This window comes from Silurus aristotelis, assembly GCF_946808225.1.
Source record: "Silurus aristotelis genome assembly, chromosome: 6".
Classification (NCBI taxonomy): domain Eukaryota; kingdom Metazoa; phylum Chordata; class Actinopteri; order Siluriformes; family Siluridae; genus Silurus; species Silurus aristotelis.
Window position 1 is genome coordinate 31814835 of NC_139579.1, and position 26451 is coordinate 31841285.

A 26451-nucleotide genomic window follows, 5' to 3' on the forward strand; every position below is an offset into this window, starting at 1 on the left:
GATGGATGGGTGGATGGATGAATGGATGGATGGATGGATCATGTTAGACTAGTGAAAGAACATATCAGATATATGAATGAAGGAGGAATATTCCTGGTACAAGTGTGAATTTTCTCTGGGATAAATAAAGTGATTTATAAGAGAGAAACAAGTAGAATTGAATCAAATCATCTGGGACATTTGTATTTTCCTACAATACACATTTCTGCATTTTTTTGTTTTTCCTCAATCTTTCTTCTCTTTTTTTTCTTAACCTGAATCATTTTTTCTCTCCACCTGCAGCTCATACCGCCTGGATAAATCGAGCAATGACATGGTGAAGTACCTCACCAATTTCGCTGCAGATTTAAGGTGAACACACACACACACACACACACACACACACACACACACACACACACACACACACACACACACAGTTAACAAACACAAATTGGTCTGCACTTTACACAGTGCTGTTGGGAGGATAAAAGTTTTTGGTTCATTTCAATGTGGATGCCAAAAAATATATATATTTATCAACACAATGTACCAATTTTGAGTGGAAACGGTGAAAAAAAAACACTGGTCCAATGTGTTCAAGCTGATGAGGGGGTGATCAGAGAGGATACATGTATAACTTACTGAGAATCCATTAATTGACAAAGTGTACCAAGAACCCACTAATGAATTAGCCTACCAGAACCCCATAAATCAACAAGAACGCATTAATAAACCTGACCTACCAGCAGCCTTGTAATGAACCTGGCCTGCTAAAATCACATTAATGAACCTGGCGTATCAAGAAGCTATCAGAGGGTTCCAAGATGACGCCAGTAAAGTCAACTGCCGTCACAACTGCTCCGACTACGCTTTGTTTGTATTTGTTTATTACTCATGTTTATATACATATCTAAAAAATCTTTTTGAAAAGTTGGCCATCATTACATATGACAGAGCTACTCGTATCTATTGGTATACAATTCACTCACTTTTTGCCATTTTTAAACCTGGACCTGATGTTTCCCGAACGAGATCCTGAGGAACAACAAAGATCACAAGCTGTAACGGCGTCTGCGAGGGAAACAAGTTGGCATCAGGAACAGGCTGAGGGCACCCCCCCCCCCTTACATAGTATCCTGTTAGCCAATGTCCAGTCTCTGGAAAACATGCTTGATGACCCAAGGGCAAGGATAAAGTTCCAAAGGGACGTTTGTCACTGCAACCTTCTCTGCTTCACCGAGACATGGCTGAACCCAGTGGTTCATCCAATATGATGGAGCTTGAGAGTTTCTGCAAAGAAGAATGTGAGAAACTGGTCAAAAATTGGTGTCAAGCTCAAAAATACTTGAGGCAGTAATTGGTGCCAAATGAGCTTCAACAAAGTATTGAGCAGACTGTGAATATACTTATGTCCATGTGATTTTTTAAGATTACAAACAAACGTTGTCATTACAGGGTTTTGTTTGTAGAATTTTGAGGAAAATAATAAATTGAATCTATTTTGGAATAAGGCTGTAACATAAAATATGAATAAAAAAGAGATACTTTCCAGATGCACTGTATTATAAACCAGTCAATTAACCAAACTACCAGGAACCAGTAAATCAACCTGAAATCCCAAGAATGCTACTGAACCTGCACCACCACCAACAAAACTATCATCTAACTAACTTCTAAAATACTGTATATACCTAAAAAAAAACTACTAAGAACCTGTTAATAATCCTAAAGGACCAAAAACATGTTCATTATCATGGATTACCAAAAACCTGACAGTGATCCTGCATTAGCAAAACTTATTCATGATCATGGATTACCAAGAACCTTTCAATGAATATAGACTGCCAAGAACATGTCTGTGATCAAAGAACCTGTCGGTGATCATAGATTACCAAGAATCTATCAATAATAATGGATTACCAAGAACCTGTCAGGAGAACTGGAATACCAAGAACTTGTCAATGGTCATGGAATACCAAGAACCTGTCAATGATTGTGGAATACCAAGAACCGGTCAATGATCCCTCATGACCAAGAACTTATTAATAATCATGGATTACTATGAACCTGTCAGTGATCCAAGAACATGTCAATAATCATGGAATTCCAAAAATGTATTAATGATCCAGGATGATGAAAAGTAAAAGATGAGTAATTATGTGGAAAAACATACTACTCTATGATGTCAAATCCTCCAAAAGAATCAGTCTGCCTTAAAAAAATACAAAAAAATAAAAAAAAATTATGTATTGCATCTTTAAAAACAAATCCTTCCTGATTGGCTAGAAAATGCGATATTTTCAGTTGTTAAAAAAAGATCTTTGCTAGGGACAAGCAAGTAATTCAACCTTGTGTCCCCTTCTGGCATGCAGATTCTCGTCCTCTTCTCTGTCTCAGTGTGATTGACTCACTAACAAGCCACGAATTTGCATTTCCCTTCATTTCCTACTATCGATTAGATGCTTCGGTGCTACACCCAATCGAAGGAGCCATTTTCAGGTGTTAAACACATCAGTGACTTGGCAGCTCCATGGAATGAGACAGAGCTCATTTTCTTTGAACCTAGTGTCCTGTTGAGATTTCTACTCCTGAGTCATACTGATGCAGGATAATGTGACATGTTTTTTTATTTTAGCTTCGGATCCAGGTGGTTTTACAGTCTATTAGCCTTGATTTAAAAATATGTTCATCTGAAGAAGGAGTCAAGATCTGGTGTCTCTGGACACTTCACCTCCAATCACTACACGCAACCTTGAAGTAACCATGGACATCAAAGCATCTTTTCCTACACTATCTGACACTCAGGTGCTTGTTCAGTCTCTCATCATCTCAAGACTGAACTACTGCAGCTCACTCTGCATCAGAAGGACCGCTGCAGCTCATCCTAAATGCAGCTGCATAAATAGTTTCCAACCTTCCTAAGTTCTTCCACACCACCTGATTGTTACCCTTCCTCCACTCACTTCCTGTAGTTTATAAAGCAAAAACTTGTAATCCGTCCAGAACCCCTCTAGCTCATAGCACTTATCTCACCCCACACTCCACCACAATTACTCCACCTTCTACCACTGCACAATGCTCACTCGGTTCCTCAAACACTGCTCAACTAGTCCCACCATGTCTCAGGGTACAAGGATGACAGACTTTTTCCTGTTCAGGCACAGAGGTGGTGATACAAACTTCCCCCTGATGTCCAAACAGCAGAGTCTCTAACGGTCTTTATACAGCTACCACTTACAGAGTTCTCATATTAGAACTTCTCCTGTTTATACATATATATATATGTTCACCAATCAGCCATAAGATTATGACCACCTGCCTAATAACCCTAGGCGTACAGGCTCAACGGGTGTTTTAAGGTGGGGATGGTCTGCTCCTATCAAAAGGAGGGGTTGTACTTTATCTATGGGCTGTAAAGGAATGTCCTTTAGATGTTGGTATCTCTGCTGGAGTGTTGTGTTGTAATACAACGGGAATCACTTTCAGCAGGACACGCTTGGAACCTTCTGGCCTGTCTAGATACAGAGTTTTGTTCGTGGAATTCACTAAACATATTATACTCTCCTTTTGAGGTTGGCTATTAACCTCATGAAGGATTTGAAGCTGTTTTCCACTGCATAGACGACAGGGCTTCTTTAGGGTACATTCTTTGGCTAAGTGTGATCGCCCACATTTCCAACAACGCTTGTTGTCTTTGATCCATTTGATCATCTGCTCTGTGATAAGCGCCTGGAAAGTGGTACACTGGCTTAAATAATGTTTGGTACTGTTACAATATGGGAACAGAGGTCTGCTCTGTTCAGATCCCCGTGCTGGCTTGGACTGATGCGAGGGCGGGTTCAGGAGACCCAGGAGGGCCTGAATTTCGTGGGTGAACAGTTTGAAACTAGTTTTATCTTCTGTCTGTACATTAGGGGCATCCATGACTTCTGCTATCTTAGCTAGGGCTAACTGGAAAGGTAGTCCGTATTGGCTATTAAGCATAGTCATAGTGTCTGTGTATGGCTGAGGGGAATTCAGGAATGTGTCTGCTATTAGGCGAGCCTCTCTAAATTTGAGGTGTCCTAAGAGAATCTGATATTTAAAGAGTTCTTTTGCATCGGGAGGGAGGATATTATCAAGGGCTAACTTTAAATGAGTGAATTCTCTGCTGTCTGGACTGGTGAAATCTGGAATTGTTGGATGCGGGCCCTTATAGGACGTGTTCAGAGATACAGAATTTTGAAGCTGCCCCATCAAGGAAGGATATTGTAGATTACATTATTACCTTTATTTAACCAGGTAGAAACTCACTGAGATTAAAAATCTCATTCACATGAGTGACCTGGCCAAGATGAGCAGCAATACATTCAGTTACAGACTTACACATCACAAACACAGTTAAAACAATTACATTTCACAAACAAAGTTTAAAAACAGTTACATTTCACAGAGTCATCTTCCAGTTGCCAAATAGCTACTTTGAACTGGTCCATGGAGAGAAGATTTCGCAACTTCAATTTCGATTGGATAAGATTCCAGTCAAACGGTGCTGCATACGCAAAAGATTTCAGTTCTAGCAAAAGGAACTGACAGCGTATAGCAGTTTTGAGAGCGTAAAGAGTATTTCGTAACAGATTTCTGTTAAGTTAAACTGCAAAGGTACAAAGGTAACATCCCCAAGATAGCTTTATAAATAATTATGTACCAGTGAATTTTTCTCCTACTGAACAGAGAGGGCCAGCCCACGCTTTTATACAAGGTACAATGATGCACAGAAGATTTACAATTTAGTATAAACCTTAGGGCACCATGATAAACAGCATCTAAGGTAGAGAGAATGGAGATTGGAGCAAACTGATATACTATGTCACCATAATCAAGTACAGATAAAAAAAAGTAGCAGAAATCAATTTCTTTCACGCATTAAGTGACAAACAAAACTTGTTTCTAAAATAAATTCCAAGCCTAATTTTCAATTTTTTCTTTAGTTGAGTAATATGAGAGCCAAATGATAAAGCATCATCGACAATGATGCCAAGGTATTTGTACTCTTTGACTAATTTAATCATTGAACCTTGTAGTGTCTGAAGAGAAATCAAATTACCTTCGAGTTTCTTTGAACCCGAGAACACCATATATTTAGTTTTATCACTATTCAAAACAAGTTTTAAATTAGAAAGCCGTGACTGAATGACATTAAAAGCTAACTGAAGTTTACACAAAGCTTGCTGCACAGAGGAAGCACTACAGTACAGGACAGTGTCGTCTGCATAAAAATGGAGATTAACATCTTGTATTGCATGATCAAGACTGTTAATATAAATAGTGAATAAAAGGGGCCCCAACACAGATCCTTGGGGAACACCTTTAGCAGTAACTAATGAACCAGATAAACATCTTTCAATTTGGACACATTGAGTTCTTCTACTTAAATAATTTTTAAACCAAGAAATTACGTAACTTGATAAACCAACACTTTTCAATCTATGCAACAGTATGTCATGGTCCACTGTGTCAAAAGCCTTAGATAAATCAATAAAAAGAGAGGCACAGAAATTACCTTTATCAATTGATCCCACTATGTCATTTAAAACTTTCAAAACAGCTGTAGTGGTACTATGATTTTTGTGGAATCCAGATTGATTTATAGACAACACTTTGTTTGTATTCAAATAACAAGTAAGCTGTTCACTAACAAAACGTTCTAAAATCTTAGTTAAAACACAAAGCTTTGAAATTGGTCTGTAGTTATCTAACTGTAGTTATATTGCCCATGCAAAATCACGCTCACGAATAAGAGCAGATAAAGTTTCAGAAAACCAAGGGTTATTTCTACCTTTAACTCGAAATTTTTTAAACGGGGCGTGCTTATGTTCGGGATTGGGCTGTGGTCTTGTCCGGATGCGGAGCGCTAGTAGCTCCCGTAGTAGCATCGATGTCACCAGTATGTGAATTTAAAGGAAGAGAAATACTGTAATCGAGGGGTAACATACTAGATTCATCTTTCATTGTGTTTTGTTGTGTTTCCTCGTGTTTGTTGTTCACGTGAACGCTGTGTAGAGTATTGCACCTCATAGTCTTTAAGGTGTGGTGGGGGCTAAGTTCTGCGTCGTAGGCGCTGACACTCGCAGGAAGGTTGCTCCGACATCCTACTTCTGTGGTAAGCACCTTATGACTGTTTTAGCAGCAAAAGCAGGACCAGCACAATATTAGGCAGGTGGTCATAATGTTATGGCTGATTGGTGAACATATATATATATATGTATAAACAGGAGAAGTTCTAATATGAGAACTCTGTAAGTGGTAGCTGTATAAAGACCGCATATATATATATATATATATATATATATATATATATATATATATATATATATATATATATATATATATATATATATATATATATATATATATATATATGTTCACCAATCAGCCATACCATTATGACCACCTGCCTAATATTGTTTGTATTATTGGTCCTGCTTTTGCTGCTAAAACAGTCATGACCCGTCGAGCATCAACAACATGAACCTCTTCAGCAGTTTGAGCTACGGGAGCTCGTCTGTTGGATCAGACCACACGGACCAGCCTTCGCTCCCCAGGTGCATTAAAGAGCCTCATCCCCCACGACCCTGTCGCCGGTTCACCACTGTTCCTTCCTTGGAGCACCTTTCATGGATACTGACCACTGCATACCAGAACATTCCACAAGAGCTGCAGTTTTGGAGATGCTCTGACCCAGTCGTCTAGACGTCACAAATTGCCGAACTCGTTTAAATCCTTATGCTCGCCCATTTTTTCTGCTTCTAACATCAACTTGACAAAATGTTCACCTGCTGCCTAATAAATAACTCCACCCACGAACAGGTGTATTGATGTATTGATTGACATGTGTATGTATTGATTGATAAGAGCATCAAATGTCATCACTGGTAAGGTCAGTAGTTTTTAAGATAAATGAATAAAAATGAATGTATATCTTCTATATTATAAAACATTTTCCTCATACTGTCTTGATACCTTCTGGATACTTCCATAGCATGACCTTCTAATCAGCGATGGTGCTCTAATAGTTTTAATGTAACAGTTAGAAATCTGCCACCAAACCTTACCCGTTTTTCTTCTCTCTCTCTCTGTTCAGTCAGAGCTACCATCTCCAAGCATCCCGGGACGTCCACCCCAGCATCACACTGGACCCGTCACCCAATTACAACTCGCCCAAATTCCGCTCCAGGAACCAGAGCTACATGAGGGCAGTTAGCACGCTGAGCCAAGCCAGCTGTGTCAGCCAAGTGAGCCAGGTGAGTCTTCACTTCTCCAGCCACATCACCTGGAAATTAATCCTGAAGATCATTGAAAAAAAATAACAGGGTCCACCAGAATTTGAGAAAAAGGTCTTATCATGCCACTGGTGTAATAAAAGTTATTTTTAAAACTCACCCGTCGGATTTTTCCTCAGGTTTTAACATGTAACCATCGAGCAGAAGCCCTGATAACGTACTTTATTGTTAGAACTAGAGTTTTTAGCACTTTCTCCAGCAGAAAAAAGTCTCAGTAAAGTCAACCAGACTGCTGCGTTTATGTTCTGACGTATCTGTTTTGAAAATCTCAAGCCCACCCTCCAAATGGATGGCCTGCATTGTGTGTCTTGGAGATAAGGTTTTTCTCGCTCTGTATGATTCCACGTTCGCCACCTCGGCATGTTGTCAAACACTTTGGTGCGGAAACACAATGAAGATCTGAGATCTTGCCGAATGGCAAATAATTTAGTAATTTGGTGCAATATGGGGGGGTTTCTAATTAGATCAACTCTTTATGAATGGAAAAAGAAATGTCATGATTCTAGCAGACTTTACAGATCAGTATCAATTCAGCAGTGAAAGTTAATACCGTGGAGTGACATCATCTTTCTCTCCAATACACTGTGAAGCTTAATTACAGTGTTACGTCACACTTTCAAAAAAATAGGTAAACCAGAATTTCTTATGGTGCTGGACTCGCATTTTATCCAGGACGTATTCCTGCCTCATTCCTGAGATGAGCTTCAGTTGTATTGTAACCCTGATCAGGATGAAGGTCTTGCTGAAATAGGATGGACTTCCATTATTGCTGATTTAGAAGTGAGGAGGGTGGAAGCTTAGTGGTTCCCAATGGACTTTGGACCCTGGGGTTGTGCGTTCAAATCCCAACCATGCCAACCTGCCATTGCTGGGCCCTTGAGCAAGACTTAACCTTTCTTAATTGTATAAATGAGATAAGTGTAGGTCGCTCTGGATAAATGTGCCGTAAATGAGTATGTTTAGTATAAAGCGTTTGGGATTGTGGAGCTGCATGCGGTTCTTCTCCCCCTCACTACAGCGACTACCTGCAGCCTTGACAAAATGGCATATAAATAAAAAATATATTAATATTTTTTGTTACACAGTAAACAATGTTTCAAAGGGAACAATCTTTATCTTGGCATTTGAGGTATCAGATAAAACACTGAAAATAAAGTTTTAATATTTTGTCGATCAACAAATACGTCACTTACTGCCTACTGCCTACAACCCGCGAGTCGCTGATATTGAGGTCCAGACCCCTAACTATAGATAAACCTACAAACAGAAATATCTTTCAAGAGTTTGAGATGAACGGAATGAACGATTTCAAAACAGCAGCCGAAGCTCAGCAGAGCAAATTTTCAACATTATACAGTGTATAAAGTCTCCAAACTCAACATGTGCAACTCAAGAGATAATAAAGCGTAGAAATTCGTTCACTGCGGGGAGAATATACGAAAGGATCGTTCATTAAAATATCAGAGCGCCTTTTCCTCGATGCCGCTCTCCCATTTCCAGGCGACGCTCCCAAGTCTTTCCGAAAGTATAAACTGCTAACATCCAAATACAGCAGAAATCACAATAGTGCCACATAGTGGTGCATCTACCTTACATTTGCATGAAACAACAAATTGTGTTCGATTCATTTGAACATCAAATAGGTTTTTAGCAGCTCCAGGCAAATGTTATTTGGTGGGGGAGGGGCCAAAAAATGTTAAGTTTAGTCAATTGAACGATTGAACAATCATGGTGTTTTTGGTGTGTTTTTATTTTTTTTATGAAGAACAAATCTTTGGAAAAGAATGTAAGAAAATTAGGAGAATGTGTAAAAGTTAAAGAGTATAATTTTTTTAAATAGAAATTATTACGATAGATAGATAGATAGATAGATAGATAGATAGATAGATAGATAGATAGATAGATAGATAGATAGATAGATAGATAGATAGATAGATAGATAGATAGAAGAACTGTAAATGATCACATGAATACATGGGGGAAAATACAGGTAGTTATATAATATATATAAATATGACTCACAGCCTTTACTTTAGTAAAGTCTTTTCAAGAAAAAAAAAAAAACATATCAGAGTTTATCATCTACCAGAAGTCACAACTGTGCAAATTGACAAGTGCGGATAAATATGCAAATATATGCAAAGTATGTAATATATAAGCGGATAAATGTACAGCAAATAATTATAAAGGCTCTGGTGGTGAAAAATGTGTATGAGCTGTTAAGAACAGAAGTCTGCTTGATTCCCTTTCATTGCCTTCTGGTTGGTTTCAGGTGAGCGAGGCTGAAATGAACGGCCAGTTCGAGTCGGTGTGCGAGTCGGTGTTCAGCGAGGTGGAGTCGCAGGCCATGGAGGCGCTGGATTTGCCTGGCTGCTTCCGCACACGCAGCCACAGCTACCTGCGTGCCATCCAGGCCGGCTACTCGCAGGACGACGAGTGTGTGCCTTCCATGAGCTCGTCCACCGTCACCTCGACCATCAGGTCCACGGCTGGTGAGTCGCTCAGCAGCGTGTCCGACTCGGAGAATCCCACTGATCACAATACAAACACTTTAATGGAATGTTTATACCACAGCACTGTTCTGCCTTCTGATTGGTCCAAAGGTTTAGAAGATATTTCTATAGCAGCAGCTCTGACTCGTTCAGCTGCAATTCGAAAAGTGTTGCGTTTTGGACCAGAGGGTCTTGAGGTCAAATCTCAGCACCACCCTTGAGCAAGGCCCTTAACCCACACATGCCATGTCATGAAATTTGTTTGGAAGACACCATTACGGTTACATTTATATTAGCGACTTACATTCTTCATCTATCTAATTATACAGCTGAGGTTTAAGGGCCTTACTCAAGGGCCCATTAGTGGTAGCTTGGTAGTGCTGAGATTTGAACCCATGACCTTCTGATCATAAGTCCAACATCTTTTCCATAAATAATTTTGTCATAACCGTATATGTCATCGTTCGCAAGATTTCCATAAACTGAGGTACGTTAACATTAATAAAATGGTGTCATGTGGACATATGAAAAGTGTGGTTAATAAACAAATAATTATAATAATAATTGGCAAAACTGCTGTGGTATAAAAGGAACAAAAAACATTATGGAGAAATAATTAGCTTTAGGGAGGTGACAATAACTCCTGCTCAACTCATCATCCTGTCGCTGATTATTTTTCCATAATAGTAATAGCACAACAAAAAGTATTTTACTCGTAACATAACCAAGACATACATGCATCTTAAACCCCATCCTGAAAGCTCTGGGTGAGCATGTGGTGGTCTTCTTCGCATGTTCTTGCTGTATTTATTTCATTCATTTTTTTAAAGAAATAATAGTCATATTAGAGCAGATGTCTGAAAAAACATGATCAGCTTCATTGTGTATTTATAGTCAAATAAAGCTCAGTAATTATCACAAAAACAATCCAGAACCCAGGAAACCTGTGGTGGACATGTATGGTTAAGCACAATGGAGAAAAAAAGTCTAAACCCTTCTCCTGATTGACTTTATTTTTTAATGTGCATTTGTTATGTAAGTTTTTTACCAATCTGGCTGACAGTTTTGTCTAGACGGATCAATTAGAAAAGAAAGAAGATTTTACTTGTCACATGTACGTTACAGCACAGCAAAATTCTTTCTTCATGTATACCAGAGCGCAGGCTTAGCCATGATACAGTAAGGAAAGGGATCAGGGCTTTGCTGAATGGCCCAACACTCGCAGCTTCTAAACTTTAACCATTAATCCAGAGCCTTGAGCACTATCCAATTCAATTCATTTCATTTTTATTTGTATAGCGCTTTTAACAATGAACATTGTCTCAAAGCAGCTTTACGCAAAAAGCTGCCAATTCCCAAGCATTCACAGAAAACTGATTAACTTTGTTCAGTGGATAAGATGGATTTCTGATTAGAATGTCATGAGTTTTAAATAAGTCCAGCACCACCAAGATGCCACTGCTGGGTCCTTGAACAAGGCCCTTAACCCTCACAGCTGAATAATTGAGATAACTGTAATGCCATAAATGTAAATGTGAAAGTACTAATCCCCTGTTTCAAAATGAGTCTAGAAAAAGTCAAATTATTTTTTAGAACAATGCTGACATTCTTCGTATTATGATTTATTACGACTTTAATGGTCCTATTATCATTTTTGCACAGAATTCTTTTGCCTAATCAACTCAGTTTATGTGAAAAGACTCACCGAACTATTAATAGAATGATATCATCGAGTCAAACACTGATTGATACCGAATAAAATTATAATGAGCCCAAAAAAAGGACTACTATTGCGAGTCAGGGGTTTCTTCATCATTTATTCCTCTCTAAATGTTCTGCTTGCTGTTGAATTGATGCTGAACTGTACGCTGGTGAAAAAGTAGATATCGTTGTAGAGTAGATAAGTTTTAAAACTGAACTTTCTTTTCGGCTTCTCCCGTTAGGGGTCGCCACAGCGGATCCTCCGCACGTTTGATTTGGCACATGTTTTACGCTGGATGCCCTTCCTAACGCAACCCTCCCCAATTTATCCGGGCTTGGGACCGGCACTAAGAGTGGCTGGGGATGGTTCCCTGACCGGGAATCGAACCCGGGTCGCAGCGGTGGGAGCGCTGCATCTTAACCACTAGACCACCAGGGGACAGAGTAGATAAGTTTTGATCCTCATAAATTGAAAGGAACGTCTGATTCCGCAAAATGTAGTTGAGGAAAAAGATATTTGACTTTGAAATGTAGTGAAGTTAAAGAAAAAGTCTCTGGAAATAGAAATACTTTAGTAAAGTACAGAGACATGAAAAAGCGACTCATGTTCACCACTGCATCTAATGTTCTTTAAGTTTTCACTCCCAAGTAGAGAGGAACAGCAGGGTTTATCTGTAACGTAGTGTAGTCAAAATGCACACAATCTGATTAAAGTACACACATTTGACAAATGTAATTAAGTAAAAGTCCTGACCATCTGCTTTACATTAATACTTGCTATGTAATTAAAGTACACTGCAACTCCATAGCTGAGTAGGTTAAGGCTCTGGGTTACTGATCGGAGGGTTGAGGGTTAAAGCCATGGAATCGCCAAGCTGCCACTGTTGGGCCCTTGAGCAAGGCCCTTAACTCTTGCTCTAGGGGTGCTGTATCATGGCTGACCCTGTGCTCTGACCCCAGCTTCCTAACACCATTGGGATATTCAAAGAAAGAATTTCACTCTGCTGTACATAAGACAAGTAAAAAGAAAAATCATGAGCCATTTGAGGGCACAACATAAGAAATGGATCATTATCTTAGCAACATCAGATTCAAGGCAGCCATATGATTTGTCCCCCCCCTATGGTCTTCACTGTTGGATCTCATGTATCTGTTAGGACCCAATGGTGCTTGTTTGTATCCTACAAATATCGGTATGTAATTGATGTAGTGGCGCATGCATGTAATGTGTACTGTGTTTGGCATGGCATGTATGCATGTGATCTGCTTATAAGCAAAATGACTGTTCTGTCTGACAAAGAAACCAATCAAACAAAGAAAAGCAGGTAAGTTCTGGTGTGCCTTAGAGAGTTAGGCAATGAACCCTATTGAATTCAGACTCACAGGGAATAAACAAAGAGAAAAGGCTGAAAAGTGAACCATCCAATTACCATGTCCTTGCCCAATCAGTGTCCTTGTATGATTCCACTGTGTACCTTCTTCTAAAGATTTCGAATTCTCTGCTTCGCCCCGATTTTCTTGGCTCGCTCGCGGAGCAGGCAGGGAGGGGTTAAGAAGCGATGAGCTGCAATATGATGCGATCTAGAAATGCTGCCCGGTTCAATGCTTCTCAATCGGTTGGCCTTCGTATTTTGACGTTCTCCCGGATTCTGTAGTTTGCTTCCATTCCCTTGATCTCCTCTTTTTTTCTTACAATTTGTTTTTTACTATGATGTGCAGGTGTTTCCATTTCAGTGTTGAGTTCTCTCTCCTACAGGGCCTGTGGCTGATACAGCTCTTGAATGCCTTGAGTTTTTTCAGAGATTCTTGAGATTGTTCAGAACGATGAACGGTGTAAGCAGTTGCAAACGATTTTTTTTGGGGGGGAGGGAGGTTGACTGAGCGTCACACGGATAAAGACGGCTTCTGTTTTTTTTTTGGCCGTTTAGGAAACAGGGCTAGGGACAGCTGGAAAGACTTTGAGTATGTTTACACTGCCTTCTCACTGAAATATATTTCAAATTTCTTGCTAACTGAATTATATTCGATTTTCTCTAAAACAAAACTTGACTGTGTGTCAAGAGAACCCTCCATGGTTCCACTTGGTTATTCCTGGTCAAATTTGTAAGGGGTCTGTGTGGGCCTTTCATATTCAATAGGGTTCATACCTGCTCTGCTGAGACACACAGAGAGATTAGGTTGAAAACTTTGCTCGCATTTTTGTCTCCTTTCAATGCACAAAACATAGGGCTTCTGCTAGTAGGAAGAGGGATGAGGGATTTGATTATGCTCACTGAGATGGGGCTGTTATTATTCTTGCCAGGTTCTCCCCGGAGGTAGAACTCTCCGTTTTGTGGTTTGAGACACAAAAAAAGTACATGCAAATTGATGTTTGAGTGAGAAGGCAGAGTAACAGCATGAAACAAACCCACAATAATGTGAGTAAAAATAAGCCCCATTGCCTATAATAACTCAACATTAGCATCTGCCATCAGCCGGCGCTGAAGTAATAGCAATCCAAAAAAAATGCCATTTTGCATTTTGCACACCGAATGAAATCGACTCAGAATGCATTATTTGACAGTGTTCCTACAACAAAATAAGGTATCCAATGTCCTGTTGATTATTGCTGCAAATGTACATTATTATAATGATATTATTTCGTACAATTCGTATGCGAGCAAACTGTGGCGAGAAACCTTTGTTTTCACACAAAGGAAGCCCCAGGTAATCTTGTGTCATTTGACTCACATGTGTTTGTTTCAGGCTTTGTACTGATGTAAGCATCACAGTGTTTCTAGCTTTCCCGACCTGTAGGAACGTTATATACTTTCCTGCTTGTTTATGTTTGTCTTCCAGAGGGGAATGAAGTGCTCGAGGGCACTGATTTACTTAATGAGGACAATTTTTTCAACAAGGAGGCAGACATGACTTCCATGGCCATGAGGGATCTATGCCATCCTAGGAGAGAAAGCGAATCCCGAAGCCTGTACAGTAATCTTTCTTCTACCACAGTTCCTTCACTGTCCCCGCACAAGACTAGCATCCCTGTTAGACCGCGGCCTGTTCCGTCAAGCGTGCAGGAGACAGCCGACCTTGCTCTTGCGATCAGCCAGCAGTGGAGGGAGGATGTTTCAGCCATGCGAAAGGAACTTGCCGAGCTCAGACACGATTTGTGCACCGAGCTGCGAGCCTTCAACAGCAACTTCTCCACTTTCGCACAACATTACAATACATGGTCGCCAAGCTGGGCGAAGGGAACTCAACATGGTTCTGATCACGTATCCGTCAGTACCCAGGCTGGGAGCAGAACATTGTTGCGACAGAACACAGCAGATGCTGCAGTGAATTGCCCTTCACCTATCGATCCAAATGTTTTATCCATGCATTCCCCAGATCCAGAGCCTTCGGATAAAAATATCCTGCATGTCTCAACTTCTAGACCATTATTCCAAACAGACCCAAATTCTCAGTTGGTCGAACTTGATGATCCAACCTATGCCAACCTGACTCCTCCAGAACCTGTGGACCTGTCTTTGCTAAGCTGGTCTGAACTGGATCCCGATCCAATGACCCCTCCTGATCCTCCAGAAACAGAACTACCTTTAGAACATATGTATTTTTCAAAATCTGAACGAGTGGAATCAAGTGTACTAGAGTTTTCAAACGTAGAACCTGTCAACCTGGCAAACTTACACTGGCTAAAATTGGATCCAGACAATACTAGTCCACCAGATCGATCATCACGTCAGAAGTCTCTTGATCCATCCATACCATATCCCTTTATTCAAGAGCATTTCACAGAAGATGAACCATGTCCACTATCTCCAGATATTCATGTAACAACTGAGAAGCAGCAGCATCATCCAACTCAAGCTTCTGTAAGCCCAATCGAGTTGATAGAGCCAATAGAAGAAAGCTCAGATTACAACATAGAAGACTATACAGTTGTGGAACCTGGTGACTGTCTTGTGTTAAGTCCGTTGACACCAGAATCAATGTATCTTAATGATTTGAAATGGCCAAGTATAGAATCCTTGGACGCTGGGTTGCCTAGTCCAGGGTTAGCAGATCTTCCAGACCCTCCATCCCCAGAAGCAGCTTATTATGATGAGCCTGCTGACAATGCAACTGAAGATCCACCATTTCCAGAAATATTAGACACCATCTACTTACAGCCAGCAACTCCAGAACCAGTTATTGTAGATGTATCAAACCCAGAACCGATGTCTCCAGCAATTCAGACTTTAGCAGCATTTGAACCAGAGGCTCAACCTGTAGTTTTGTGGTCAAAGAGAGAAACTATAGAATTGAGTCAGTCAGACTCCCCTTGTAAGGAACTTCTAAATATAAGATCTATGAGCTGGTCAGAAATGGATCCTGAAATTATTAGCCCGTCAGAACCAACCTACACGGAATCAAGTGTTGCCTACTTGACTCAGCTGTCCCCTCTTGAGAGTGCATCAGTGATACTTCCTGAAGACTTTTCTCAACAACTGGAAAACCAATACCCCGACGAGTCAGATGAACAAGTTGCAGAGTACCCACTTAAACGAGATGCCCTTGACTCTGCTACAGTTGACCTCCTAGAGTCAGATACAATCTTTTCAGCCATCTTGTGTTCAGTGGAACCGGATGATCATGAATTTGAGACACTGACTATGGAAGAGGCACTGGAAATAGTGGATCCAGGTAACAGTTCCCCTGCAACTATAGACCCAGCAACTGTGCACCCATTTAACTTGTCCCTTCTAGAACTTCAGGCTGCCTTAGACGTATCTAAGAGAGAAACGACCGATAACGGATCGCCGAGAGGTACCGTGGCCAGCAGCCCTTCTCCTTCTTGCAGAGATTTCCTTTGGATTAGATGGCAGCGAAGGTTACGGGGAAGAATTCCCATGTCCAGGAGTGCCAGTATGGAGATCTACCACAAGAAATATTCCAACAACTCAGAGATGTCTTATATGTCTCTGTCAATTTAAGTAACTCGAAGCCACACATGGTGTATCGGCAAATTTGTACAAATCAGAGGCGTGTGGGGTAATGATGCAAAATGTTTACACAGTTTGTCTGTTTTTTTTATTATTATTTGTGAAAGAGCAAGTGGGTGATGGAAGTCAGGATAGAGTGAGTTAGCCAAGAAGCCATAAGGGAGGTTTTAGGCTAAGAGAACCTTTATTTCGAGCTGATGAGCCCCAACGAAACGTAGCTAAGAGCGGCTTGATGCTTGCACCCACATTACATTAGTGTCCCTCAGACACTCAGCACTTATTTAACACTGAGCAGCAATGACTCATGAACCAAAGTCTCAAAAACACGAAAAAATGCTTCTCTACATCACTTTACAGTCTGCTTGGTTTAGCAGTTCCTTCCAAAAAAACGTGTATTTTGGTAGATACTGTGATTGCATTGGCTGTGGACAGGAAGTTCTCAATGAGAGTGTCTTTGAGAGCATCTATCTTTGATAACCTAAGACTATTAAAGAATTTTTTTTTGCTGATAAAACATTGACTCATGCTGCAGAAATGGAATGTAAAAGAAAAAAAACGCCTCTCGTCCAATGCGTAAAAAAAAAAAAGGATGAGTACTGAACATTAACCAAAGACTGCTCAAGGGATTTCTTTGATATACTTTACCGTCCTTTCGATCATCCTTTTCCTCTGAATGTGGATTAAATGGTGGTTACGTCGAGACTCACCGGAAATCAGAATGATTTGAAAAAAAAAAAAAGATTAGGTAATGTAATAAAATGACGTTCCAGGTAAATTCAATTGCAAGTTTTTAAAGCCAAAGCCTTGCTGTAAACCAGGCAGGTGGGTTTAGTACTGTGAAACTCTTGAAGATGCACTGGATCGACCAGCCGCAGTTTGCACAGTTATAAACATGACGTTTCAAATGCATTCTATACATTATTGTTCCATACAGACATATATACAATCAAAACGTATATACTGTACATAGATGGGATGAATAATACTGAAACGCTGGTTGCGCCGTAGATGATAATTTTTTTATATACATATTCCTTAATTTATTGTGAATATAAAGTTGAATGTATACTGTGTTTTTTTTCCTGCAATGATTCAAATAATATATGACTGTCATTAGTTATGCAAAAAGGAAACATTAAGTTTTATAGCTTAATAAAGGGCCACCAATTGGGAATGTAAAAATTAAGCCATAGACGCCATGTCCGAGGGGTAACGAGCTAGAATGGGAAAAAAACACACTCGTGATTACCATAAATTACATGAAAAGTTGATAATGTTGCTTGTGGTAGAATTAAATCAAAGTCCTTCTTTCTGTTAGTAAAGGTATAAGGATCAGATGATTTGGTTTGATGCATTGATCAAAAAGTTGACAAATTAAAACATATTGCTGATTAAAATTGATTAAATATCATTTGCACTGATTAGCAAATGAACAGTGGGTATATCCCAGTTTCTGATCTGATGATGCTAAACCACAGCATCTCATATCCTACAATCCATGGACAACAGTTTGTAGACACCTGAGCATAAAATCACATTCCACATTTATTCCCCATTTGCTCTATAAGCTCCACTTTTCTGGGAAGATGTTCCACTAGTTTTTTTGGAGATTTGTGGAGATTCATTTAGCCACAAGAGTGTTAGTAAAGTCATGTAGGTGACGTGATGAGGCCTGGGGTTCAGTCCGAGTTTCTATTTATTCCAAAAGGTGTTCAATAGGGTTTGGAGCTCTATAGCAGGAGATCTTCCACTCCAACCCATGGAAAGGAAATGTTCATGGATTGCTCATGTTGGAACAGGATGCAAATAGAGTTTTTGTTAGTTAGCCAGCCACCTAACTGACAATGGAAGTTTTGTATTTTTGCACTGAGATAGAGAAAGAGATACTAAAAAACTAGAATTTTTTTGTATATTTTTTGTCCCATAAAAAAAAGAAAAAATAATTTGTTCTTGAAAGAGTCAGGGAAAAAAATAGTTTAGATTTAATTGGTGTTATTAAAATGATATCAATTAAAACTGCAGTTTGAATGTTTTCATACATACTTGAAGTAATTAGTAAGTAAGTAAGTAAATAAATAATAATAATGGATTAATCATAAATATGCAGAATAGGATGTGGACTCAACCCCAGTTCTGATATCTCCAATGTGGACTCGACCCCAGTTCTGATATCTCCAATGTGGACTCGACCCCAGTTCTGATATCTCCAATGTGGACTCGACCCCTAGTTCTGATATCTCCAATGTGGACTCGACCCCAATCCTGGTATCACCTCCCCTTTTTTAAAACCCCTTAATGTTTCCCCTTTGCTGTGACTCCTAAGTTTTCTGGCAAGTAATAAAAAAGTGGGTTGAACGCACACATTTGAACTGAACCCACCGGTGCTCTGAAGTACAGTCAAAACACTGTACAGTAGCATTGAAAAAAAAGAAAAAGAGTAAAAAAAAGATTATTGCTTGCTCATTGCTCCATAACACCATAGTGAATATGATCATGTTTCCTGACATGGCAGGAAGTATCACGCCGAGCTGTACGGGTAATTTATCGCATATAAGTGTAGAAAGTGTATATTTTTTTAAATAACCGAAAGACTATTTGGTTGTAGATGCATATCCGGATGTTATACCGTATTTTCCAGACCATAAGACACTTAGGAAGTATGAGTTATTGTGAGAAACTTTAGCACTTGGGTTTCATGCAATTCCAGCTGTCAGAAATACTTCATTGAAGGTTTCTAAGTAGCACAAAGGATAATAGCTGAGTCAATATACTTATATTACAGTACATAAATAAGCAGAATTGAGCTTGAGGGTTTTTATTTTTTAAGACTGGGTCTCACTTAAAAACCCAAAAGTAACATTTTTGCAGTATACACATTGGAACTTTCAACTTTCCAACCTGTAACTCCAAAACCAGCAATCACCGCTTAGCACTGACCGATAAATCAGCTGATCTACAAAGAAAAGAAGGTCTTCTGGATTTCTGGAGTTCTACCAGTAGATCTTTTGTAGACTAGTTTAAATAAAGGATTCCCACTAGGACCTACATCTACCCCAGTACGTACAACAATTGCCTGGATGCTACCCAATTCCTAGCCACAGATAGATCGAAGTTGTGAAATGCCATAGACAAACTGGTCGTGCCAATTGCAAACTGTGAATGGAATATTCAATGTTAGCATGATCCTAGCTTCCCACCATCTTACACTGGTTTGATGTCTACAGAAGATCCAGTTTAAGAGACAGACATACACGAGGCTCAATGTTTTACATTCTTTATTGGCCAGATTTTCTTCAATTTTTTTTCCATTTGATCACCTGCCAATTTCCACCCAGCTGCTAGCTGTCTTGTATGAGAGATGGTGAAGGCTAACACATGCCTCCGCCAGCTCATTGACTGAAGCCAGCCTGCCAAACAGATTTTTTCCCAGATACAAATGTTTCGGGATCTCCTAACCGGAGAGAAAATAGATTGTTAATTTTACAAAAAAGGAAACATTTCCTAAGACATAAGAAAATTGATTAATTAATTACGTAGAACAACGTACGTAGAATGCAAACAAGTTTAGCTTATCTGAGCTTTAGGATATCAGTAACATTATTTCCTAATGTTATATAACTCTTTATATAACATATATAAAAACACTATATGGCAAATATTTGTGGACACCTGACCAGAAGATCGGTATGTGCTTTGTGGACATCCCATTCCAGATATAGTCCCCATTTGCTCGTAATATAACCTCCATTCCTCTGGGAAGGTGTTACACTAAATTTTGTGCAGATTTGCAGAGATTCATTCAGCCACAAGGGTGTTAGGACACGCCATGTGTTTTCCTTCCACCCACACTGAGGCGCCGTTTTCAGTCAACACTTTTGGGTAAATTTAAAAACGCAGTTTTCACGTCGCAGTGTGAACTTTCGAAAACTACTACACGTTTTTAGTTGTTGACATGACAAAGAGCTGGAAAGTAAATAAACAGCACTAGGAATTTTCCTCATAAGCAGTACTGTTACTGCAGTACTGTTACTTCTACAGTACTGTTACTGTAAAGTATTTTCCTCATAAGCAGTATTTTCCTCATAAGCAGTACTGTTTTTTTAATGCTAAAAAAAGCATTTTTAGAATTTTCAGTGTGGACGAGGAGGTTTTGTGAAAGCATAAGGTGGACGCGGAGCGTTTTTTTTTTATTTATCTGGATTAGTAGAGATGTTGACTAAGGTTCCCTGGTGGTCTAATGGTTAGGATGCGGCGCTCTCACCGCTGTGGCCCGGGTTCGATCCCCGGTCAGGGAACCAACCCCAGCCATGAGGGTTGCACAAGAATTAGTGCCGGTCCCAAACCCGGATAAATGGGGATGGTTGCGTTAGGAAGGGCGTCCAGTGTAAAAACATGTGCCAAATCAAACATGCGGATGATCCGCTGTGGCGCCCCCTAATAGGAGAAGCCGAAAGAAATTTTAGTAGAGATGTTGACTAAGTAAGGTACCGGTGAGGTGAGGTGAGGAGGCCTGGGGTGCAGTCAGTGTTCACAATCCTCATGTTCAATAGGGTTTAGAGCTCTATAGCAGGAAGATCTTCCACTCCAACCCATGTAAATCATATCTTCATGGAGCTGGCTTTGTGCCCAGGGGCATCTCCTGGTTAACATGAAGGAAATATTTCATGGTACAACCTTCAAAGACGTCCTACACGATTGTATGCCTCCGACTTTGTGGTAACAGTTTGAAGAAGAACCATATGTGGCTGGAAAAATCAGGTGTCCCAATTCTTCGGTTGTTGAAGTGTGTAGATCAAGTCTTACATTTGAATTCATGCTTTTGATGCAACGCAAATAGCTGTGCTTTCTAACTGGGCAACGTAAACCCTGATGGACTCCTTGTAACAATTTTTTTTACTTGAATTAAGCCAAAAGATTTAGCCAGCTAGCATGTAGCCACAGATTTGTGTGTACGGGCAAATTAACGTTGAATATCACTGTTCTGTTTACGCTAATACTTATTATATATGACGTGTTCAAATCGCAGTTTGAATTGCAGAAAATCTGAACACATGATCCCATTCCAAATGTAGCAACACCACCATACCTTCTGGAGTAGCATGTGTCCTGTCCAAATATTTAAAAAAGTCTGGGTTAGTGCAAAATTTACAGATACATACCACTTGGTAGAGACCCGAAAAAAGTGTCTTATCGTCTGCAGAGTGAGGTATAGCGTGCCTTCAGGCTTGCCGTTAGACATTTCTCCGATGCTAAAACTCGTGAATGGTGTCATTTCATTCTATTTACGAATTCATTTTTCTCAATGCTGTCCAATCACTGTGAAATTTGGAATGATTTCATCATCAGCACCAGAGTTTTGATTTTCAATTTTTTTTCGGTGTGTGTGTGTGTGTGTGTGTGTGTGTGTGTGTGTGTGTGTGTGTGTGTGTGAGTGCGGTCCGTATAATCAGCCTCTCCAAATTTCTTCTCTGTAAATGCATCTCTAACGAGTCGGACGCTCCGAATCGTTTCTCATATATTTATTTGGATGGTCATTGCTAGCACTTTTCGTTCCTTTCCTCAGATTCTTCGAGCTCATTCTCAATGTATTGCAAATTATCTGAATGCTACGAATCTAAAGTGCGTATATAAATAATAATAATAAAAAAAGTATCTTCCGTTTGTGTTTTGCCAAGACTTGTGGCTTTGTGGCGTGTGAAATGATTATCGATGGAATTTTATTTCCCTCAGGAAAAATGAGCGGGGTGTCAATGCTAATTCATGCATTTGTAGTTATTGACAGTAGTATTTTCATGCTAAACATAGCCAAAAAAAACCAAAACACTTCAATTTAGGTTCCTATACATTTCTGAATTGATTTTTTTCGAGTATGTTTATCATAAAAGGCGCTATTCCTTGTATGGGCACTTCTCCCGGAAGAGCGAAAGAGCGAGAGCCCACCCAACACTGCACAAGACTCACTCGAGAAGAAAGTTTTTAAAGAAGTGTTTTTGGATGTGAGGGAAGAAGAACCTCGTTCAGTATTTACCATATACGTGGTGGTATCAAAAACCTTTGAGACAACCTCTGTTTCCGAGGACGTATTTTATTTATCTACGTTCCCACACCTTCAAAATAGTGCACAGCAATACAGCGCTCCCAGTGTTCCTGCCACATCTGGAAAGTGTCCTGAAAGCCTTCTTTTCGGAGTAGCTTTGAGGAGGAGCTCGGTGATAGGGTGCGCACGTATGCATCAAAGTAGCACTAGTCGCACAACTCACAATGTACACAGGACGATGTCTTTTGGCACACTGACTTATAAAGATCGGTTCTCCCTGTGACTCTGCGTGCAGCCTTGTGCTGCCATCTGTTGGAGTGCTAGTCTCGAAATTTTTTTATACCACTTTATAGACAGGTCCTGCTGTAGGTCAGAATCGAGATCGGGATATGTACAGCTGGGCCTGATTGTTAGCGTAGTTCATTTCCGACTATAAAGCTTAGCATGTCTGCAACATTTTAGCTCCGCCCACACCATAAGCTTGGCTTTTTTGGAAAGAAGAGTAACGCTGGATCTTTCTTTTACAAATCTGATCAGAGATATAAAGGATGCAATACTACTTTATAGGTACTCAATATTAACATGAGATTGGCTGAAACTGTGTGTTATGATCCCCTTTAAAGTTAATGTGTCCATTGTTTTTATTGATTGGTTACGGCTCCCCGTCGAGAGTAGAACTTAATTCTCTCACGCACTTTTGGAAAAGTAAAGCAAAGCTCTCTCAAAGCTGTTTTCAAATTTTAGACCCACATGAGGCGTCATCTTTTGACCTTACAAAAAACTCGCTCTCATAACTCGCTAACAAGGAGCAAAGGAATTTCATCTTAAATCAGATAAAAAGTTTGGTGTCTCAGAGAACACGACTGCAGCAGATGATCGCTCAGGGATGAACTTACCAAGACCTCTACTTCTTCTTCTTTCGGCTGCTCCCATTAGCGGGCGCTACAGCGGATCATCCTTCTCCATACTACTCTGTCTTCTACATCTGCTTCTTTCAAACCAACTACCTGCATGTCTTCCCTCACCACATCCATAAACCTCTTTCTTGGCCTTCCTCTTTTCCTCCTTTCTGGTGGCTCTATAAAAGCAGCAGACATACAGGACCTACAGGACGAATCCCACTTTCCCAGGTCAAGTTTGTGAACATTTGTTGCTTTGTTATGAAGTTATTGACAGGATTAAAAAGTATTCCCAAAAAGTCTGAAAATCAAAAAAGCTCCTTGTCTCCAATTCAGGTTTTAACATCAGGTTCCTTTCTGTGTTTTTTAAACTGTTGAACCAAAAATTCTACAGCTGGCAAAAAATTCCTGATGATTTCAGACCAACCTTCTGTTCCTTAAAGTCCAGGGTGACCATTATGAATTTTTATCAAGAATCTGAGACTTAAGCCAAAAGCCAAAGCCATAAATACACTATTTGGACAAAAGTATGTGGACACCTGACTATAAGATGCTGTTTGCTGTTTTGATAACCTTCACTCTTTTGGGTAGATGTTCCATCAGATTTTGTGGAGCTTTTGTGGAGATCCATTTAGTTACAAGAGTGTTAGTAAAGTTAGCTGCTGATGTAGGTGAGTTGAGGCTCCTGGGAGCAATGTCATGCTGGAGCAGCAATTGTTTGCCTCCAGGTTTGTGGTAACAGTTTGGAGAAGAACCACATATGGATGGAAAGTCAGGTGTCCCACTACTTATGGCCAGATTTGGCACCATCACATTTCAAGTCACATGACAGTCCTGTTGTCATCGTCTCCCCTCTGTCTTCTCACACCCTTATCACAAGACAGACTGTGAGGCCTTAAGAATAGATACAGCAGAATTTGTTTTCAGTGTACTGGTTAATGGGAATCATACTTCCATTTCATCATGTTCCTGAGAACCTGCCACACCCATGGTCTCCTGAATGCAGCCAAGATTGATAGAGCAGGGGGAGATCTCCAAGATTTATCTCTCTTCTGGATGGTCACTTTTCAGCACTTTCCACTTTTGGTTTATTCACAAAATGTCTGGTGCTGGCTTTGCTCTGTACAACAGTGGATAAGCATGAGGTGTGTCCTTTGCTCGCAGGGATCCAGTTTCGCCTTCCATCATTGGGCAGCGTGGACCGACCCTCACAGCAGCCGCCAGGTAAATCTACACCCACCTTTATCACATTAATATTACCTGCAACCAGCAGCATTTCAGATGTGGAACTTACATGTGGCATGCAGTTCAGTATACCGATTTAATGCTCGTGAATTAAATGACAAAGTCTTGAGTTATTGTTTTTATGAAGGGTGATGGACACGACTGTAGCTACCGAGCAAACCTGAGGTGATACCAACGTTAGAAGTGTTACACTCCTGACTCTATTACACAACTGACTCTATTACACTCCTGTTACACAACTGAGAGTCAGACTGTGCTCAGTAGAGTGTTCAGGTAAGTGTTCAGGAACACAAGTATTTTGTCTTCGCACAGGCAGTGAAGCTCGTGCTCTCCAGTCTCGTACACTGCAATTACGTCCTGTACTCTATACATATACAGCAACAAGAGATTAAAAAATCCGACTATAGACATCATATTTCCCAAGAGATTATAATGCTGACTGCTGAAACATTCAGTTTTTTTCTTAAAAAAATCTGTAAGCATCAGAAAGTTTACACCCAGCAATGTTTAAAGTTAAAATAAATAAATCCTGAAGCCTTCAGCGGGTCTTTTGCAAACTACTTCATTATTTGAGAAAAGGACAAACGTTTTAGTCGTGTTCAGAAAAGCCCGCTGCGTCACCGAGGCGTCTCGGAGGTGAATCGGGATTAATGGGATTGCCGGCGTTACCTTACTCTCTAACCCGAGCTCATTACGATAAAACCGGCGTTGCTTTCTTTTCCAGCCAATGCGGACATGCTGGGTTAGCGTTAATAACATGTGGAGAAGAGGAGATCTGTAGTCACCACCCCCACCACCACCACCGCTGCCAAACCCCCCCCTGACAAAAGCCACAATTTATTGATTCCAGCAGGCAATAGTGCTTACAGTGCTGCGAGATTAGAAAACATCACTAGAATACAAAATCTCTACCTGCTCTCTCTCCTCCTCCTCCTCTCCGTTCTCATCTAGATTTAGAACATTTAGTCTTTAGTGTCCTTTCAAAACTGACTGTCTTAGCTCCTAAAGATCACTTGTAGGTCATCTTAGCCTGATTCCTAGCTAGTCTTAGCAGTTTGAATGTTCAGATAATTATCATGATGAGTTAGCATATCGCAGCAAGCTGATTAGTGGTAGCACTAACTTTTAATAAATAGCAATGCTCTTCCTCAGAAATCCTGTCAGGTTATATTATATTAGTCAACTAGGTTTTGCTAGCAGTTTAATTGTATATCTAAACATTAACAAATATGAAAAAGCCTCCTCATAAATCATGATAAGTTAGCATATCGTAGCAAGCTAGGTAGCATTGTTGAGACGGCTATATAGTGTTAACATCAAATGTTCAGAATTACTTTGAAGTTAGCATAAAAGCCAGCTAATTTGTGTTAATTCGGGTTTTCGGGTTAACAGGATTACTTAAAAATCCTGTTATATTAGCATAATGTTAGTCAGCTAGTTATGGTTTTATATATATATATATATATATATATATATATATATATATATATATATATATATATATATATATATATATATATAGTGTTAGCAGTTTAGCTGGTCATTAATCATAACAAGTTAGCATATCCTCGCCAGCTAAGCAGTGTTAGCACATAACATTAATAAAGATGATTGCTCTTTGGTAAGAATCCTGTCAGATTTGCATGTCTTAGCTATCTATTTGGTATAAGCACCAAATATTTCGAAATATATAAGGAAAAAATCATAATGTTAGCCAGCTAGCTCGTGTTAGCATTCAATATATATAAATAGCAAAGATCTTTCTCAGAAATCCTGTCAGGTTAGCCTATATTAGTCAGCTAG

At 39.8% G+C, this 26451-nt stretch overlaps 1 protein-coding gene across 12 annotated transcripts in view; it reads left to right on the forward strand.

Moving 5' to 3' along the window:
- dlgap2a (discs, large homolog-associated protein 2a) overlaps positions 1-26451 on the forward strand; it is a 274067-nt gene that overhangs the window by 213530 nt on the left and 34086 nt on the right. For 8 of the 12 annotated variants that reach the window (XM_083544539.1, XM_083544532.1, XM_083544538.1 and 5 more), the window contains 4 exons: positions 283-351; positions 7106-7265; positions 9577-9796; positions 24568-24627. In XM_083544539.1, coding sequence (XP_083400665.1) covers positions 283-351; positions 7106-7265; positions 9577-9796; positions 24568-24627 — 509 coding nt within the window. Of the gene's footprint in view, positions 1-282; positions 352-7105; positions 7266-9576; positions 9797-14335; positions 20240-24567; positions 24628-26451 lie in introns of those variants that run through there. The other 4 variants (XM_083544531.1, XM_083544535.1, XM_083544537.1 and 1 more) reach the window with 1 other exon arrangement.